Below are 18,627 nucleotides of genomic sequence, written 5' to 3'. Positions count from 1 at the left end.
ATTCCGACTATTTGACCTACTACCCCCCCCCCCCCCCCCCCCCGTATTAGCCATTTCTGCATTGCATAAAAGTATCTGGCTGTGCACTGGATCTATGCCTTATATCATCTTGTACGCCTCTGTCAAGTCGCCTCCCACCCTCCTTCACTCCAAAGGGGAAAACTCGCTCAGCTCGAACCCAGTCAACACCCTGGGCATCACAGTCGCGGGGCGTGACGCTATTACTGCTCGGGACAAGTTCAATTCCAGAGCTTTCTGTAAGGAGTCTCTGTATGTCCTCCCCATGGAATGCATGGGTCCCCCCGGTTTCCTCCCACAGCCCAAAGACTTAGTTGCTCATTGTATTAGATTAGATTAGGGTTACATCGAGTTTGCTGGGACAGTGCGGTTCTAAGGGCCAACTCCAAGTTGTATCGCCGAATAAAATCAATACATTCTGTGCACTCTCTAAATCTTCCACATCCTTCCTTATGCGGTAACCAGAACTGAACACAAAGCTCCAAGTTACCTCAGGGCTAGTCACCCCTTCCCCGCCCCCTCAGAAATCTCGGAGCCCCAGCGAGAGGTCGGTGTTCCCACCGGGCTTCTTTTCCGTGTGTGAACTCATGTGGTGGGTGTTACTGAGCCACCAAACGCAGGCGTCACACGAGAAGGGGAAAAAATAAAAAATTCGCCCAACACCCCACACAAGCACCGGACAGCAACGGGAGTGAAGTGTAGGCAGAGATTTTTTTCCCCCCAGGGCTGAAATGGCTAACATGAGGGGACATAGCTTTAAGATGCGTGGAAATAAGTCCAGGAGGAATGTCGGCTAAGTTTTTCAGACAGAGAGAGGTGGGTGCATGGAATGCACTGCCGGCGGCGGTGGTAGAGGTGGATACAACAGAGTCTTTTAAAAGACTCTTAGATTGGTACATGGAGCTTAGAAAAATAGAGGGATATGTGGTAGGGAAATTCTAGGCAGTTTCTAGAGTAGGTTACATGGTCGGCACAACATCGTGGGCCGAAGGGCCTGTAATGTGATGTAGATTTCTATGTTCTATGAATCAAATATCTCCCACCTCCATCTTGGCTACTGAGGTCAACTATGAAAAAAAATGAGCAGGGACAGAGAATCCAAAACTATAAATATATAATGCATCTCTCTTTAAAAAAATCAAGCTGCATACTTAAAAAATTACAAATTACAGCTCTAAATAAAACTGAAATATTATTACAAATGTTATAAATTCCCTCCGATTTCATTTCTGCTGTGATCCTTGGAAAGGGGTTTCACAGATCCCGTCACTTAACAGCTGGACTTTCTGGTCCCTCTTTTTGTTAAATCTTCTCACGTAGCTGCTGCTCTTCACCAGCCCGTCACCAGGTTTTAGTCTCCCAACAACCCTTTCTTGTACCCATGTGGGTAGCGGGTATCTTCTGTGATATATCAGACCCATGATGATGTACCTACCACCTGGAATTGTGCACAGAGAACATTCATGAAACACTGGAGCCTTCACCCAAATTCCCCCACTCCATCTCACTCTCCCTTCAGCAGAAAGACACAAATTTCAGAAATGGAACAGTTTGGTCAGTTTCACTCTTAAAAATACTGTTGGATTTGTTTGTGTTTATGGATTTCCCTAGATGCTCTGGTTTCTTCCCAAATCCCAAAATATTGCCAGGTTCATTGGTCACTGCAAATTGCCCCTGGTGTTGAATCTGGGTGAAGCTAATGGGAATGGCGGGGGGGGGGGGGGGGAAGAATAAATTAAGTTTGATGTGAGTAGGTGTTTGGAAATGTGGAGATGGTCAGTTGATCACTCTCTGTTCCTCTGCTGTGTGACTCTGACTCTAAACACGTTTGATATCAGCCCTGATGAAGGGTCATTACCCTGAAACATTACCTACATCTCTCGTTCTCTCTAAAGATGTTGTGTAAAATGGCTGCACATGTACAACATTTTCTGGGTGTTTGAGTCATAGAGCACTACCATAGAAACAGGTCCTTCAGCCCATCTAGTCTGTCATTCTGTTATTCTGCTAGTCCCATCAACATGCACCTGGACCACAGCCCTCTATACCCCTCCCATCCAAACTTACCCAAACGTTTCTTAAATGCTGCAATCATTACCACATCCAACACTTCTGGCAAATTGTTCCACACGCTCATCCCTCTCTGATTGAAGAAGCTTCCCCTCAGGTTGACCTTAAATATTTTACCCTTAACTTATGACCTCTAGTTCTAGTCTCATCCAACCTCAATGATAAAGCCTGCTTGCATTTACCCCATCTATATCCTTCATAATTTTGTATGCCTCCATCAAATCTCCTCTCCTCCTCCTACACTCCTATTCAACCTTTCCCTGTAACGAGTCCTCAAATCCCAGCCACGTCCTTGTAAATTTTCTCTGTACTCTTTCAGTCTTATTAATATATTTTGAGTTAGTAGGTGACCAAAACTGCAATGCCTTTCCATGTCTTCTTCTGCAGATTTGCTTTTGAGTGACAGTTGCCAAGTGCCTGTTCTGAAATAGTGCCTCAGAAAAGCAAACTCTGACAATACAATGTGCTCCAACTGTCGCAACAACTCAGCAAGTCAGGCAGCATCAAAGAAATGAAATACTGTATAACAGTTAACGTTTTGGGCTGAGAAGTTCATCAGGAGTTGACCCGAAATGTTGACTCTTTATTCAATTCCCTAGACGCTGCCTGATCTGCTGAGTTCCTCCCACATTTTATGAGTGTTGCTCTGGATCTCCAGCTTCTGAAAAATATCTTGTGTCTACAATTCTGACTGTGGGTCTGAATGTTTAAAGCTGATACTAAAGAATGGAAATCTTTCCATTTCAGGTAGCTTAGGACTTTGGATATTTTCAAGTCAGGTATAAAACAGGTGTATTCAAAATAAAGCTCCTTCAGTGTTCTTCTATCACCATATCTCAGTATCTCAAATGTGTCTTGTTCTTCCATTTTTTCCCTGGTCTAAGTGATGCTGCCAGTTCATAACACTGCCTGTGCTGGGGTTGGAGGACTGTGTATGTGCTTGTGTAGGTGGGAGGGAGGAACAGGGATTCTTGTGCTGTTGTTGTTTTGTTGTTTGTTGTGTTCTGTGTTGAACTGTGAGCAGTCTGTGCTGGCGCCAACATGCAGCAACACTTGCAGGCTGCCCCCAGCACAGGCTCGGGTGTGTTGTTTGTTAAGGCAAATGACACATTTCACTGTCTCATGTGATGCAAGCGTGATAAATACATTTGAATCTTGAAGTAGGGTAATTCTAACTCTAGTTATTGATGAAATAAAGGGACATGACCGAAATTCATTTTAGGTCTATAGTGATTTCATTTCCATTACAAAGACTCTTGTTCATATGCCTTTAAGCCTAGGGCAAGAGCTGGGTAATGGAACACATTACATCATCCCAGGACCCTGTTTTTCATCAGAAATCATTGGTACTTAACTCACCAAACTTTAAGTCTGGACAAAGCCTTTTACAGTTGAATGTATCGACCACGAGAATGTGCACTTTGAAGAAGAATCCGTCTGGAGTAATGTAAAGCCGACCCATGCGGTAGAATCCATCACTATCCACCAGTAATGTCACCATTTGCAGTCCTTTATCAAGGATTACTATATCGTGGACTATACCGTTGATTGCTGTTGGAAGACAGAAGCTGTTACCACATTAAAATAGCAGCAATTGTGAGTATTGTACCAGTCCATTTCCAGGTCTGATAACTTCTAATTGGAAATCACTCCAGTGTTTCCTTAAAAAACACACTCAGTGGCCACTTTACTGGGTACCTCCTGTATCTAATAAAGTGGCCACTGAGTGTGTGTTCATGGTCTTCTGCTGCTGTAACCCATCCACTTCAAGGCTTGACGTATTGTGTGTGCATTCAGAGATGCTCTTCTGCACACCACTGTTTTAATGCATGGATATTTGAGTTACTGTCACCTTTAAACAACTCTGGCCTCTCTCATTAACAAGGTATTTTCACCCACAGAACTGCCGCTCACTGGATGCTTTTTGTTTTTCGAACCATTTTCCATAAACTTTTGAGACTCGTGCATGGAAGTCCTAGGAAATCAGCAGTTTCTGAGATACCCAAACTGCCCATTCAATTATTCCATGGTCAAAGTCACTTAGAACACATTTCTTATCCGAGGAGAGCTGGGACTCAGTTCTCAAATCGGTTAACTCAACCTCTCTTTGTGCTCGCCATTGCCTTTTACAGTTTAAGATTGTTCATAGAGCCCATATGTCTAAATCTAAACTATCTCGATTCTACCCTGGCATTAGTCAGCTCTGTGATAAATGCAAGAGGGGCTTGGCCTCTCTCATCCATATGTACTGGCTCTGTCCTAGCTTGGAGAAATTCTGGAAAGATGTCTTCACTACATTCTGAATCTGAATTATTCTGAATCAGCACCTAGAACCAAACCCCTTAATTGCTCTGTTCGGTTTTTGGGGTGAGACAGATTTATGTCTGGGTCCGACCAAATGCCGAATACTATCCTTTGCCTCTCTCCTGGCGAGACGCTTGATCCTCCTCAGATGGAGAGATGTTGCCCCGCCCACTCATGCGCAATGGCTTAACGACATTATGGCCTGCTTGGACCTCGAAAAAATTCATTATTCAGTTCTTAATTCGGATCTAAAGTTCCATAAGGTCTGGGGACCTTTTATCGAGTACTTTCATAACCTTCCTCTTGACTAGGGTTTTTTTTTTCTTTTTTTCTTCTTCTTTTCGGTCCCTTGCTTTCAGCTCCCCTTTTTTTTCCTGGTAGTAGGCATTATTATCCTCTGTTGCTAAGTGTATTCACAGTCTGGGAGTTTGACTGTCCTGACCTATACTCTTTATATTGTGTTGTGGTCGGTCTGGAGTTGTTGTTTTTTTTCCTTGTGTTGTGGGGCTTGGGGAGGACACTAAGCTTACTTGTCTTTAATTTAGGTGCTTTTTTGTTAAATTCTCTTCCTTTGTAGCATATTGTTACTGTATGCTTAATTTTGCACTGTATTAATGCTCCTCATTGGGATTTGGGGTTTTTAATTTGTAAAATGTTTTGAAAAACTAATAAAAAAATTTTTTTTTAAAAGAACACATTTCTTCCCCACTATAATATTTCATCTGGACAACAACTGAACCTTTTGACCATGTCAGCATGTCTTCATGTATTGAGTTGCTGCCACACGATTGGCTGATTAGATATTTGCATGAACAAGCAGGTGTACCTCATAAAGTTGCCACCTTGCGTACCGCAGGGATGTAAAACCCTGAACTGCAACCTGTAAAAGTTCTTATCTGGAAGAGAAAATTCCAGGTGCTCCATTTGCCTCCCGCAGTCCAAAGATTTCCTGTAGCTGAACTGGTTATTGTAAATTGTGCTGTGATTTGGCTAGTTAAATAGTTGGGTTGCTGGGCGGTGTGGCTCATTGGGCTGAAACAGACTGTTCCCACTGTTTCTCTCAAATTAAATCTAAAGTAAACCATTTCCCACTCCAGGAGCGTGCAACCAGAGAAGCTGCAAAGTTAAGACAAAAATATGGGAAATTGGAAAGACAGGTTAATTCCAGAATGTGGAGCCACTATCACTCCGAACACAGGAGCTTCCGCTGGTGCTGGATTTCTCAGTTAACTCACTGTTACATTATAGTTGCTTGCCGTCTGCCATATTGGGACTCTCAAAGTGGTACTGATTACTGTAAGTGCATTTCCCTTTATCGAACAAAAATCTGGAGTACACCTGTTCAGAGATAAGTACCAGATTACTGGGGAAACTGAGCAACAACTTATCCTCATGACTCAGGACAAAAAGAGGGCTTAAATCAAAAACTAATGCAAGCACGAGAGATTCTGCAGATGCTAGAAATCCTGAGCAACACACACACACACACACACAAATGCTGAAGGAACTCAGCAGGTCAAGCAGCATCTATGGAGGGGAATAAACAGTCGAGGTTTAAGGCTGAGACCCTTCAGCAGGGACTGGAAAGGAGGGGGGTAAGAAGCTAGAATGGGAAGGTGGGAAAGAGGAAGGAGTACAAGCGACAGGTGAAAGGTGAGACCAGGTGAGAGGGCAGGTCGGTGGGTGAAAGAGAGAGGATAAAGTGAGAAGCTAAGGAGATGAGTGGAAAAGCCAAGGGTTGAAGAAGGGACCTCACAGAAGCGGACAGTGGACCATGGAAGGGAGAGGAACGGGAGGGAGATGATAGGCAGATGAGATGAAAAGGGGTAGAAAGGAGCAAAAACGGGGAATGGAGAAAAGAGAGAAGGGGAGGGGTGCAATTACCCCGAGTCAGAGAAATAGATGTTTATGACATCAGGGGTGAAAATAGAATGGAGTTCTCCATCTTTCCGTACCAAAGTCACTGCTACAGTAGAACTCTCTCTCGTTCTTTTCTTTTCTGCATTCAACAGAGCACATCGGTTTGTCGTAATCTGTGGAAAACAACCAGTTAGTTCACGGCCGGCACCGGTGAGATTTTTTAACGAAATGATTTAAGATTATTTAAAACAAACAGTTCCGTCCTTTCCGAGAGTGAAGATAAAAGTTAGCCCTAGACAGCGTGCGGAAAACGTACAGCAGTGACCACACATTGATACAGTACAGTACCTGAGTTTAACTCCAACACGGGTTCCCGTGTGGCCAGGTGAGGCCTGAATTTAACTCCCCTGTGGCCAGGTGAGGCCTGAATTTAACTCCCACCTGTGGCCAGGTGAGGGCGCTTGACGTCAGGCATGAATTTACAGACTCTGTAATTACTGCAGTACTTTGGTTCTCTCTGACCCCTTCCAGCCGGGGAGGAGGTATAAGTCACTGCATTGGCAGTAGAGGATTAGACAGACAGTGAAACATCGAGCAAGGTGCTCCTGGGGGTGCGGGGGTCTGGTGAAAGCAAGGGAGGGGGAGGTTACAATAGGCATCTCTGGAAGCACCAGCAAAGTATCAGCGGGATAGAAGCTGTCCTTGAAGCCGGTGGTATGGGCTTTCAGGCGTTTGTATTTCCTGCCCGATGGGGCAGGAGAGAAGATAGAATGACCAGGGTGGGTGGGGTCTTGGATGATGCTGACTGCTTTACCGAGGTTTGTAGTTTCTTGCGGTCACGGGCAGGCAGAGTCGTGACCGTACCCAGCCATGATGGGTCCGGATAGGATGCTTGCTGTGGTGCGGCGATAAACATCAGTGGGGATCGACAGGAACATGCCTCCTGAGGACGTTTAAAGGTTCAGGTTTCCCCCGCACAGAATGCTGTGGGGATATAAACCCCCGACAATCTGGGGTAAGCGACTACAATTATGACACGGGCAGATACTGTACACGGATAGAAATGAATTGAAGGAATGGGAACGTTATAGCACAGTACACTACAGGCCCATCGGCCCACGACCTTTTAACCTACGCTAAGATCAATTTAACACTTCCCTGCTACATAGCTCTTTACCGTCATTCATGTGCCTAGCTAAAGCTTTCTCCAGTTTGTGGTTCACCACTCGATCATCCGATCTATCAAATCACACCTCATCCTCCTTCACTCCAAGGAGAAAAGCCCGGGCTCGATCAATTAGGTGTGAACCTATCGGGCCCCATGCTGCCAAATGGACCTACCAGCTTGGTTGCCGTGGACCAGCTGGGGTGATGGGCCTGTATCTGTGTCGCACGAGTCTTTGCCATTCCTCCAGCAATTTGCAAATACGTACTCTCAGTGGCCACTTTATTAGGTACGGGAGAGCAACCCCGTGGTCTTCTGCTGTGGCCCATCCACTTCACGGTTCGGTGTGCTGTGGGTTCAGAGATGCGCTTCTGCACGCCACTGTGTAGCGTGTGCTTGTTTGAATTATTGTCACCTTCCTATCAGCTTGAACCAGACTGGCCTTTCTCCTCGTCCTCTCTCGTTAGGATATTTTCGCCCACAGAACTGCCACTCACTGGATGATTTAGTGTTTTTGCACCATTCTCTGTATATGCTGGACACTGTTGTGGGTGAAAATCCCAGGAGTTTAACAGTTTCTGAAATACTCAAGCCATCCTGTCTGGCACCAACAATCATTTCATGTCAATCATTTAGAAAGGGGATGAAATGTGATCTGATGTTTGGCCTGAACAACAACTGAACCTCTTGGCCACGTCAGCATGCTTTTATGCATTGAGTTGCTGCCCCATGATTGGCTGATTAGATATTTGTATTACTAAGCAGGTGTACCTAAGAAAGTGGCCACTGCGTTAAAAATGTCCACTGATCGTACACATGTTGGGCCCTTGACTCTGTCCTTACAAACAAATGTTCTCCCTTCTCATCCCTGTTGATCTTTAAATTGGAGGTGGTGGGGGGAATCTCTGGAGCAGAAAAAAATGCTTGCCACCACCTCCTCCCACTTACCACAGAAGCCACTTCAAGCCCCAGGCTGCCAGAAGGGGAATTCAGTATAGTCCCTCTCTTTGCCTTGATGTTCACCTAACATCACAACGGAACTGGGTCTACAAGACGACATCGTTGCAAATGGTAATAAAAAAAATTAGCACAGGGAAAGGGTGAAGTGATGTACTCTGCCAGAGAATCGGAATCAGGTTTGTTATCTACTGCAGCAGTACAATGCAATAGAAAATAATAAGACTACAAATTTCAATAAGAAATAAATAAACGTGCATGCGAAGCATATTTACTGTGTGTGGGTACTGTGTTTAATTAAGTAAATCGTGCAAAAAGAGAACAAAAACGAGTGTACATGGGTTCATTGCCCATTTCAAATCTGATGGAGGGGAAGAAGCTGTTCTTGCAACGTTGAGTTTGTGTCTTCAGACTCCAGTACCTCCTCCTTGATGGTGGCAATGAGAAGAGTACATGTCCTGGGTGATGGAGGTTGGGATGATGGGAAGAGAATGACTTGTAATTTTTGAAGGTTTAAAAAAATGGCAAGACTAGTTGATAAAACATTTGGGTGCTGGGCTTCATCAATGGTGGTGACGAGTAGGAAAGCTTTCATGAAAGACCAGTACCTTTCCTTTAGAAACAAAAGAGGCTACAGATTCTGGAATGTAGAACAAAATCTGAATGCTGGGATAATTCAACGGGTCGAGCAGCATCTGTGGAGGCAGAAGGAGTGACCATATTTGGAGACCCTGTATCATCTTAGAAGGAAGAGCAAAGATGGGCGGTGCGGGCGCAGCAGTGCAAGGGGATGGGGTGGGTGATAGATGGGTGGTGCGTACGTAGCAGGGCAAGGGGATGGGGTGGGTGATAGATGGGTGGTGTGTGTGTAGCAGTGCAAGGGGATGGGGTGGGTGATAGATGGGCGGTGCGTGCGCAGCAGTGCAAGGGGATGGGGTGGGTGATAGATGGGTGGTGTGTGTGTAGCAGGGCAAGGGGATGGGGTGGGTGATAGATGGGCGGTGCGTGCGCAGCAGTGCAAGGGGATGGGGTGGGTGATAGATGGGTGGTGTGTGTGTAGCAGGGCAAGGGGATGGGGTGGGTGATAGATGGGTGGTGTGTGTGTAGCAGGGCAAGGGGATGGGGTGGGTGATAGATGGGCGGTGCGTGCGCAGCAGTGCAAGGGGATGGGGTGGGTGATAGATGGGTGGTGTGTGTGTAGCAGTGCAAGGGGATGGGGTGGGTGATAGATGGGTGGTGCGTGCGCAGCAGTGCAAGGGGATGGGGTGGGTGATAGATGGGTGGTGTGTGTGTAGCAGGGCAAGGGGATGGGGTGGGTGATAGATGGGTGGTGTGTGTGTAGCAGTGCAAGGGGATGGGGTGGGTGATAGATGGGTGGTGTGTGTGTAGCAGGGCAAGGGGATGGGGTGGGTGATAGATGGGTGGTGCGTGCGCAGCAGTGCAAGGGGATGGGGTGGGTGATAGATGGGTGGTGTGTGTGTAGCAGGGCAAGGGGATGGGGTGGGTGATAGATGGGTGGTGTGTGTGTAGCAGTGCAAGGGGATGGGGTGGGTGATAGATGGGTGGTGTGTGTGTAGCAGGGCAAGGGGATGGGGTGGGTGATAGATGGGTGGTGTGTGTGTAGCAGTGCAAGGGGATGGGGTGGGTGATAGATGGGTGGTGTGTGTGTAGCAGGGCAAGGGGATGGGGTGGGTGATAGATGGGTGGTGTGTGTGTAGCAGTGCAAGGGGATGGGGTGGGTGATAGATGGGTGGTGTGTGTGTAGCAGGGCAAGGGGATGGGGTGGGTGATAGATGGGCGGTGCGGGCGCAGCAGTGCAAGGGGATGGGGTGGGTGATAGATGGGTGGTGTGTGTGTAGCAGTGCAAGGGGATGGGGTGGGTGATAGATGGGCGGTGCATGCGCAGCAGTGCAAGGGGATGGGGTGGGTGATAGATGGGCGGTGTGTGTGTAGCAGTGCAAGGGGATGGGGTGGGTGATAGATGGGTGGTGTGTGTGTAGCAGTGCAAGGGGATGGGGTGGGTGATAGATGGGCGGTGCATGCGCAGCAGTGCAAGGGGATGGGGTGGGTGATAGATGGGCGGTGCATGCGCAGCAGTGCAAGGGGATGGGGTGGGTGATAGATGGGCGGTGTGTGTGTAGCAGTGCAAGGGGATGGGGTGGGTGATAGATGGGTGGTGTGTGTGTAGCAGTGCAAGGGGATGGGGTGGGTGATAGATGGGTGGTGTGTGTGTAGCAGTGCAAGGGGATGGGGTGGGTGATAGATGGGCGGTGCATGCGCAGCAGTGCAAGGGGATGGGGTGGGTGATAGATGGGCGGTGTGTGTGTAGCAGTGCAAGGGGATGGGGTGGGTGATAGATGGGTGGTGTGTGTGTAGCAGTGCAAGGGGATGGGGTGGGTGATAGATGGGCGGTGCGTGCGCAGCAGTGCAAGGGGATGGGGTGGGTGATAGATGGGCGGTGCATGCGCAGCAGTGCAAGGGGATGGGGTGGGTGATAGATGGGTGGTGCGTGCGCAGCAGTGCAAGGGGATGGGGTGGGTGATAGATGGGTGGTGCGTGCGCAGCAGTGCAAGGGGATGGGGTGGGTGATAGATGGGCGGTGTGTGTGTAGCAGTGCAAGGGGATGGGGTGGGTGATAGATGGGTGGTGCGTGCGCAGCAGTGCAAGGGGATGGGGTGGGTGATAGATGGGCGGTGTGTGTGTAGCAGTGCAAGGGGATGGGGTGGGTGATAGATGGGCGGTGCGGGCGCAGTAGGGCAAGGGGATGGGGTGGGTGATAGATGGGCGGTGCATGCACAGCAGTGCAAGGGGATGGGGTGGGTGATAGATGGGCGGTGCATGCACAGCAGTGCAAGGGGATGGGGTGGGTGATAGATGGGCGGTGCATGCACAGCAGTGCAAGGGGATGGGGTGGGTGATAGATGGGCGGTGTGTGTGTAGCAGTGCAAGGGGATGGGGTGGGTGATAGATGGGTGGTGCGTGCGCAGCAGTGCAAGGGGATGGGGTGGGTGATAGATGGGCGGTGTGTGTGTAGCAGTGCAAGGGGATGGGGTGGGTGATAGATGGGCGGTGCGGGCGCAGTAGGGCAAGGGGATGGGGTGGGTGATAGATGGGCGGTGCATGCACAGCAGTGCAAGGGGATGGGGTGGGTGATAGATGGGCGGTGCATGCACAGCAGTGCAAGGGGATGGGGTGGGTGATAGATGGGCGGTGCGTGCGCAGCAGTGCAAGGGGATGGGGTGGGTGATAGATGGGTGGTGCGTGTGCAGCAGTGCAAGGGGATGGGGTGGGTGATAGATGGGCGGTGCGTGCGCAGCAGTGCAAGGGGATGGGGTGGGTGATAGATGGACGGTGTGTGTGTAGCAGGGCAAGGGGATGGGGTGGGTGATAGATGGGCGGTGTGTTGTAGCAGTGCAAGGGGATGGGGTGGGTGATAGATGGGCGGTGTGTGTGTAGCAGTGCAAGGGGATGGGGTGGGTGATAGATGGGCGGTGTGTGTGTAGCAGGGCAAGGGGATGGGGTGGGTGATAGATGGGTGGTGCGTGCGCAGCAGTGCAAGGGGATGGGGTGGGTGATAGATGGGCGGTGCGGGCGCAGCAGTGCAAGGGGATGGGGTGGGTGATAGATGGACGGTGTGTGTGTAGCAGTGCAAGGGGATGGGGTGGGTGATAGATGGGCGGTGTGTGGGTAGCAGTGCAAGGGGATGGGGTGGGTGATAGATGGGCGGTGCGGGCGCAGTAGGGCAAGGGGATGGGGTGGGTGATAGATGGGCGGTGCGGGCGCAGTAGGGCAAGGGGATGGGGTGGGTGATAGATGGGCGGTGCGGGCGCAGTAGGGCAAGGGGATGGGGTGGGTGATAGATGGGCGGTGTGTGTGTAGCAGGGCAAGGGGATGGGGTGGGTGATAGATGGGCGGTGCGGGCGCAGTAGGGCAAGGGGATGGGGTGGGTGATAGATGGGCGGTGCATGCACAGCAGTGCAAGGGGATGGGGTGGGTGATAGATGGGCGGTGCGTGCGCAGCAGTGCAAGGGGATGGGGTGGGTGATAGATGGGCGGTGCGTGCGTAGCAGTGCAAGGGGATGGGGTGGGTGATAGATGGGCGGTGCGTGTGTAGCAGTGCAAGGGGATGGGGTGGGTGATAGATGGGTGGTGTGTGTGATAGATGGGCGGTGCGTGTGTAGCAGGGCAAGGGGATGGGGTGGGTGATAGATGGGTGGTGTGTGTGATAGATGGGCGGTGCGTGTGTAGCAGGGCAAGGGGATGGGGTGGGTGATAGATGGGTGGTGTGTGTGATAGATGGGCGGTGCGTGTGTAGCAGGGCAAGGGGATGGGGTGGGTGATAGATGGGTGGTGTGTGTGATAGATGGGCGGTGCGTGTGTAGCAGGGCAAGGGGATGGGGTGGGTGATAGATGGGCGGTGCGTGTGTAGCAGGGCAAGGGGATGGGGTGGGTGATAGATGGGCGGTGTGTGTGTAGCAGTGCAAGGGGATGGGGAGGGTGATAGATGGACGGTGCGTGCGCAGCAGTGCAAGGGGATGGGGTGGGTGATAGATGGGTGGTGTGTGTGTAGCAGGGCAAGGGGATGGGGAGGGTGATAGATGGGCGGTGCATACGCAGCAGTGCAAGGGGATGGGGTGGGTGATAGATGGGTGGTGCGTACGTAGCAGTGCAAGGGGATGGGGTGGGTGATAGATGGGTGGTGCGTGCGCAGCAGTGCAAGGGGATGGGGTGGGTGATAGATGGGCGGTGCGTGTGTAGCAGTGCAAGGGGATGGGGTGGGTGATAGATGGGTGGTGTGTGTGTAGCAGTGCAAGGGGATGGGGTGGGTGATAGATGGGCGGTGCATACGCAGCAGTGCAAGGGGATGGGGTGGGTGATAGATGGGCGGTGCGTGCGCAGCAGTGCAAGGGGATGGGGTGGGTGATAGATGGAACCGGATGCTGGGCGGCTGGAATCAGGTGCCATTGGGATTTGGGTTCAATGCTGATCAACAGGTTTAATTACGTCGGAAGGGAGAGGGAAGATGGAGACGGAGATTTCTGGTATGAAGCTCGGACGCGGTGAAATATTGATGCAGGGGTGACGGAGGCAAGTGGGTAAAGAAACTTGCTCAATTCTGCCCTTCTGCAGCAGCAGGTTTGTGCCGACTTCTCACTGTTAACCTGAGAACCCGAATTAAGAACCTGGTGGCATGGTGCGAAGACAATAACCTATCCCTCAACATCAGCAAGACGAAGGAATTGGTTGTTGACTTCAGAAGGAGTAGCGGACTGCACAACCACATCTATATCTGTGGTGCGCAGGTGGAACAGGTCAAAAGCTTTAAGTTCCTCGGGGTGAATATCACAAATGACCTGACTTGGTGTCACCAAGCAGAGTCCACTGCCAAGAAGGCCCACCAGCACCTTTACTTCCTGAGAAAGCTGAAGAAATTTGACCTGTCCCCTAAAACCCTCACTAATTTTATAGATGCACCGTAGAAAGCATTCTTCTAGGGTGCATCACAACCTGGTGTGGAAGTTGTCCTGTCCAAGACCGGAAGAAGCTGCAGAAGATCGTGAACATAGCCCAGCACATCACACAAACCAATCTTCCATCTTTGGACTCACTTTACACCGCACGCTGTCGGAGCAGTGCTGCCAGGATAATCAAGGACACGACCCACCCAGCCAACACACTTTTTGTCCCTCTTCCCTCCGGGAGAAGGTTCAGGAGCTTGAAGATTCATACGGCCAGATCTGGGAACAGCTTCTTTCCAACTGTGATGAGACTGCTGAACAGATCCTGATCCGGATCTGGGCCGTACCTTCCAAATATCCGGACCTGACTTGCACTACCTTACTTTCCCTCTTCTATTTTCTAATTATGATTTATAATTTAAATTTTTATTATATTTACTTTGATTTGTACTTCAGGGAGCGCGAAGCGCAGAATCAAATATCACTGTGATGATTGTACGCTCTGGTATCAATTGTTTGGTGACAAATTAAAGTGTCTAAGTCTCAGAGTCAGGGTGTCTGCTGGGACGGAGTTCGAGTCGTACAGCCCGACGCAGACCCTTCGGCCCAACCCATCCATGCCCACCTCAGCTAACTCCACTTTTGCCCCACCTCCCTCTAAACCTTTCACATCCCCGTGTCCATCCAAATACCTTTCAACGATGTGTTTGCACCCACCTTTACCCTCCTCTGACAGCTCGTTCCATAAACCATCACCCTCTGTGTGAAGAAACTTCTCCGCACCCCCTGCACAACGGAGGGTCTAGCAGGAGGGGAGGGTTAGATTGATATTAGAGTAGGTTAAAAAGCTCGACACAACATCGTGGGCCGAAGGGGCTGTACTGTGCTCTACTCTTCTAAGTTCTGTCTGTGCGAGGTACTGAACAGGATACCTGGGTTGGTTTTTCCTTGAAAGAGCATCTGGAGACTTTTATGTCTAGACCGGGAAGACCTGGACGTCGGTGAGGCTCGAAGCAGAGTTAGCGGCGGTCCTGGACCGCGGCAAGGAGAGACTTACAGAGAGGAGACTCTGCCAGCCGGTACTCACCTTCTCGGAGCAGGTTAAAATGGTAGAGCAAACTCAAAGTACGGCGGCTACTTTCCGAGGGGGAGTTAATGCTGTTCATTAACGTGCTCCTGGTTCGGTGGCGTGTAGATTTCCTGGGCCGGTTCTCCTCGGCATCCTGTCCGGAGCTTGGAGCTGCCTCCCCCTCTGTCGTTCCACCGCGTGTGTCCGTGAGTTGACGATAGAGTTGGGGACCTCCGTAGCTGTGAAACCGGTACACTGAGGAATTCGGCCGCTGACTCTTGGACAAGAGGCTGTGGTAGGCGGGCGACCTGATCAGCTTGGATTTATCGTGATAGAACGAAGATAGGAGGCCTTGGAAGTCGCTAGGGGACCACCCTTCTCGCTTCTCGGGATATCCTCCCACCGTTACCCGGCTTGTCCGCCTCTCCGAGTTCCCGTTCCCGACTCGCGGAACCGTGAGCTGAAGCCGCCCGTGAGAGCTTCCAGCCGGCGCCTTGGCCGGTGGGGAAATGTCCACGACTCTTCCCATCGAGGCTGCGCTGGCCGGCCGATTGGAGTCGGGGTTGCCACGGTTCCTGTGCAACGGATGTGTCAGGTTCACGGAAGGGTGGACCGTCCTGGAGATCCCCTTGGAGGGAGCTCCACTCTCCATCGGCCTTCCAACGTGAGGTGGGAGATCTACGGAAAGAGGAAACACCAAGGTCTGAGATACTTCTGTCTTCGGCGCCATTAGAACATTCATAACACACCTTTTGTGGTAGTTTTCAATGAGGCACCCTCCCCTCGTTTTTCTAAACTCCAGTGAACACAGGCCCAGAATTTCTAATCGTTAACTCCGTCAGTTTCCCCGAACATCTTGCGAATCTCAGCTTCACCTTCTCCAATGCCAGCACATCCTTGCTCAGATATGGAGCCCAAAACTGTTAACAACACCCCAGATGCTTTTACATTTTAGACCTTTTGAAATAATAATGCATTCTCCTTCCATGCCACCGACTCAACCTGCAAGTTAATCTTTGGGGAATTTCACGATCTCTGCAAACCACACAAAATGCTGGAGGAACTCAGCGGGTCAGGCAGCATCTATGGAAAGAATACAGTCGGCGAATTCTTTTCCACAGACGCTACCTGGCCCGCTGAGTTCCTCCAGCATTTTGTGTGGGTTGCTTGGATTTCCAGCATCTGCAGATTTTCTCTTATTTGTGAGTAGACTACTCGCTCTGTTGTTTTTCTGCCATTATTTTCGTTTCCGGGTAATTAATCGATTCATGTTTGGAAGTTACTTCTACGGCCGCTGCTCTGGTCGTAACTCATCGGATTTAGTGTTTAAAGTTGCCTGTGTCCTCAGTATTCTTTATAAAACATCTGGCCACAGGAAGCAACTTTAACTCTGGGAATTGTGAACATCACCAACTCTCCGCCGCCGACTGCAATCACATTTTCACTAGTGAAGACGGAAGCATTTCACTGTTTCGATGTACGTGTCAAATAAAGCTGATCTTTACTGTAACTGGTGACTTTTCACAACAGCCCCAAAGTTTCAAGAGATATTTTTTTTTCTTTCATATTTGAATCCAATCCCCCCTTCTCGAGGTTTGCTCTCTAGCTGGCCGGGTTAGTTTTAACTTTTAAATTCTGATTCTGATTCTGACAGTCAAAAGCTACAACGAACCAAGTGATGATTCCCAGTTCTTCAAACAGATGGGTCAGCAGGACTGAGGTTTTCTCTTCGATCAAAGCACCATTCCTTACGGTGAGAGTAACCGGCTGATTTGATGTTCCTCACAAACAGACCTCCTGCCGATCAGCGGTAACAAACCGCACCAGCAACCCCAGTTGTTTCTCCCCGACCCTCTCGCCCTTTTAAGTTTAACTGTAATAATTGAGATAATCAGCGATGCCGGCCATTCGAGGACCCCAAGACACTTTCACATCTGCTTTTGACTAAGCGCCGTACGAGCCAAATTCACACCTTTGAAAAGATTCCAGCATCTCGTTAAAATGTGTCCAATGATCAAATTCATCTCCATCCTAACCACGGCACGAGGGGGAAGGCAGGAGAGTGGGGCTGAGCGGATAATAAATCAGTCATATTGGAATAGCGGAGCAGACCCGATGGGCCGAACGGCCGGATTCTGTTCCTAAGATTTATGTGTTTATAATACGGTAATCATTAAAAATCCACATAACGTGTCTTTGTCAAAGTGCCGGATCACATTTTGCGAGAACGTATCTAAAAAACTTTGGACTATCACGCCCATTATACGTTCCAACCTTTTTTTGGTTTACCAGTCTTATACTCTCCCTCTCTCACTTTAACATGCAACACTCTTACAGATTGGTACGAAAACATGCAGCTGTCTTCTCCCAATGTAAAGAAATCCAAAACATTTTCGGATTTTGTTAAAATTCTATCAGAGATTGTGCGTGGGTTTTTATTTTTCAAATACAACGCGGCCTTTACCTTTCCCACCTGACTCCAAAAGACATTGAACGTTTTGATTGGAGTTGGATATGAAACAAAACCGCTCACCTTTATTTTTGGCATTGATAATTTTTAAAAATACCACGAGCGAGAAGACCTGAATTAGTAACAACCCGTTCATGTTGAAGCTGAGGCGGGAACACAGCGACTGGAGTGGAGAGGCGAGCCTTACAGTTTTATACCCATCCAGTGCTATGCTAATAAGGGACAGCGCTGCAGCCCGGACCAAGATCAAATGTCATTACCTTCCACTTCAATCCACTAGTAATCTACTGAGGTAATATTTCAATGATTACTCTGAATTGGTCCAAAAGCGAGCAACAAAGCAGAATTAAAAGTTTTCAGGAAGACGAATGCAAAGATGATTTGAACAGTCTTATTGATCGTGACATTCGGCAGACGGCACATGGAATGTCATCACAATACAACTTCTCTAGACCATTACACGTTTAATTTCTCTGTTTTTCTCAATGCAACGCTAGTTTAGAATGTTACATACCACACAATTTTGCTTACTCCACGTCTTAACCCTGTTTATTTTGCATCGGGAGTAAACAGGATTCCCTTTCCTACACACCTCATCGCAATGATGAATAACAAAATACCTGCACGATGAATGCCAATAATAATGTGTTGTTTTAATGCTAAACTATGCTTCCTTAAGGTGGTTGTAGCCGGGGTAGTAATGGGGATATATTCCCAAAGGCAAACATCAGCAGATGAGGCTCGTCAGCCGGGGTTGACAGGTCACCAAGGAGAAGGAAAACTCTGATCTCAAACCTCAGCTGCTTTGCGGCTGTACCCACTCATGAGAAAAGCTTTGGGAGTAAACCCCGAGGAAAAGTCCGGAGCTGGAGTCCCTAAGCGCCGACTGGCACCTCCTGTGATGCCGCTGGTACCAAACTGCGTCGGTCTCTGCCGTTCCATCAGGTCTGCTTTTTGGGCAATAGCTTGCTCTCCATATCGTCCAACCCTGGTGTGTGCATCACACAGACAGCAGGGATGCGACGCCCATAGTCGATCAGAACAGAATTTTAAACTATAAACATTTTGAGTGTTTTTCTATCTCATTTTTATGTTGTTGTAGTTTAAAAAGTACAGTATTCAGCATTTTAAATCATTGCACCTCTGTTGTGAGTGCTAGCAAGGATGGCTATTGTTAAAACAAAGGACCCAGCAGCAGCGAAGATCGGGTCTCACTACCGCCCTCTTCTGCTGGTCGGCTGGAAGCACCGCTGGG

The 18,627-nt window shown here is 49.3% G+C and overlaps 1 protein-coding gene across 2 annotated transcripts; it reads right to left on the bottom strand.

Moving 5' to 3' along the window:
- Positions 1 to 1,115: 1,115 nt before the first annotated feature.
- Positions 1,116 to 17,958, bottom strand: LOC140714898 (UPF0450 protein C17orf58 homolog). 2 transcript variants are annotated; one of them, XM_073026568.1, is made up of 5 exons: positions 17,887 to 17,958; positions 14,921 to 15,580; positions 6,348 to 6,425; positions 3,448 to 3,639; positions 1,116 to 1,456 (listed from the first exon to the last, which is right to left on the bottom strand). In XM_073026568.1, exons 2-5 carry the CDS (start codon positions 15,552 to 15,554, stop codon positions 1,242 to 1,244), a joined length of 1,119 nt encoding a protein of 372 aa, XP_072882669.1. In that variant the 5' UTR covers positions 15,555 to 15,580; positions 17,887 to 17,958; the 3' UTR covers positions 1,116 to 1,241. The 2 variants fall into 2 exon arrangements, with proteins under 2 accessions (XP_072882669.1, XP_072882668.1); XM_073026567.1 differs by lacking the exon at positions 17,887 to 17,958 and adding an exon at positions 17,436 to 17,522.
- Positions 17,959 to 18,627: the final 669 nt, after the last annotated feature.

This window comes from Hemitrygon akajei, chromosome 22, assembly GCF_048418815.1.
Source record: "Hemitrygon akajei chromosome 22, sHemAka1.3, whole genome shotgun sequence".
NCBI lineage: Eukaryota > Metazoa > Chordata > Chondrichthyes > Myliobatiformes > Dasyatidae > Hemitrygon > Hemitrygon akajei.
The sequence above is the reverse complement of the archived record's forward strand: the minus strand, read 5'-3'. Positions and strand labels throughout refer to the sequence as shown.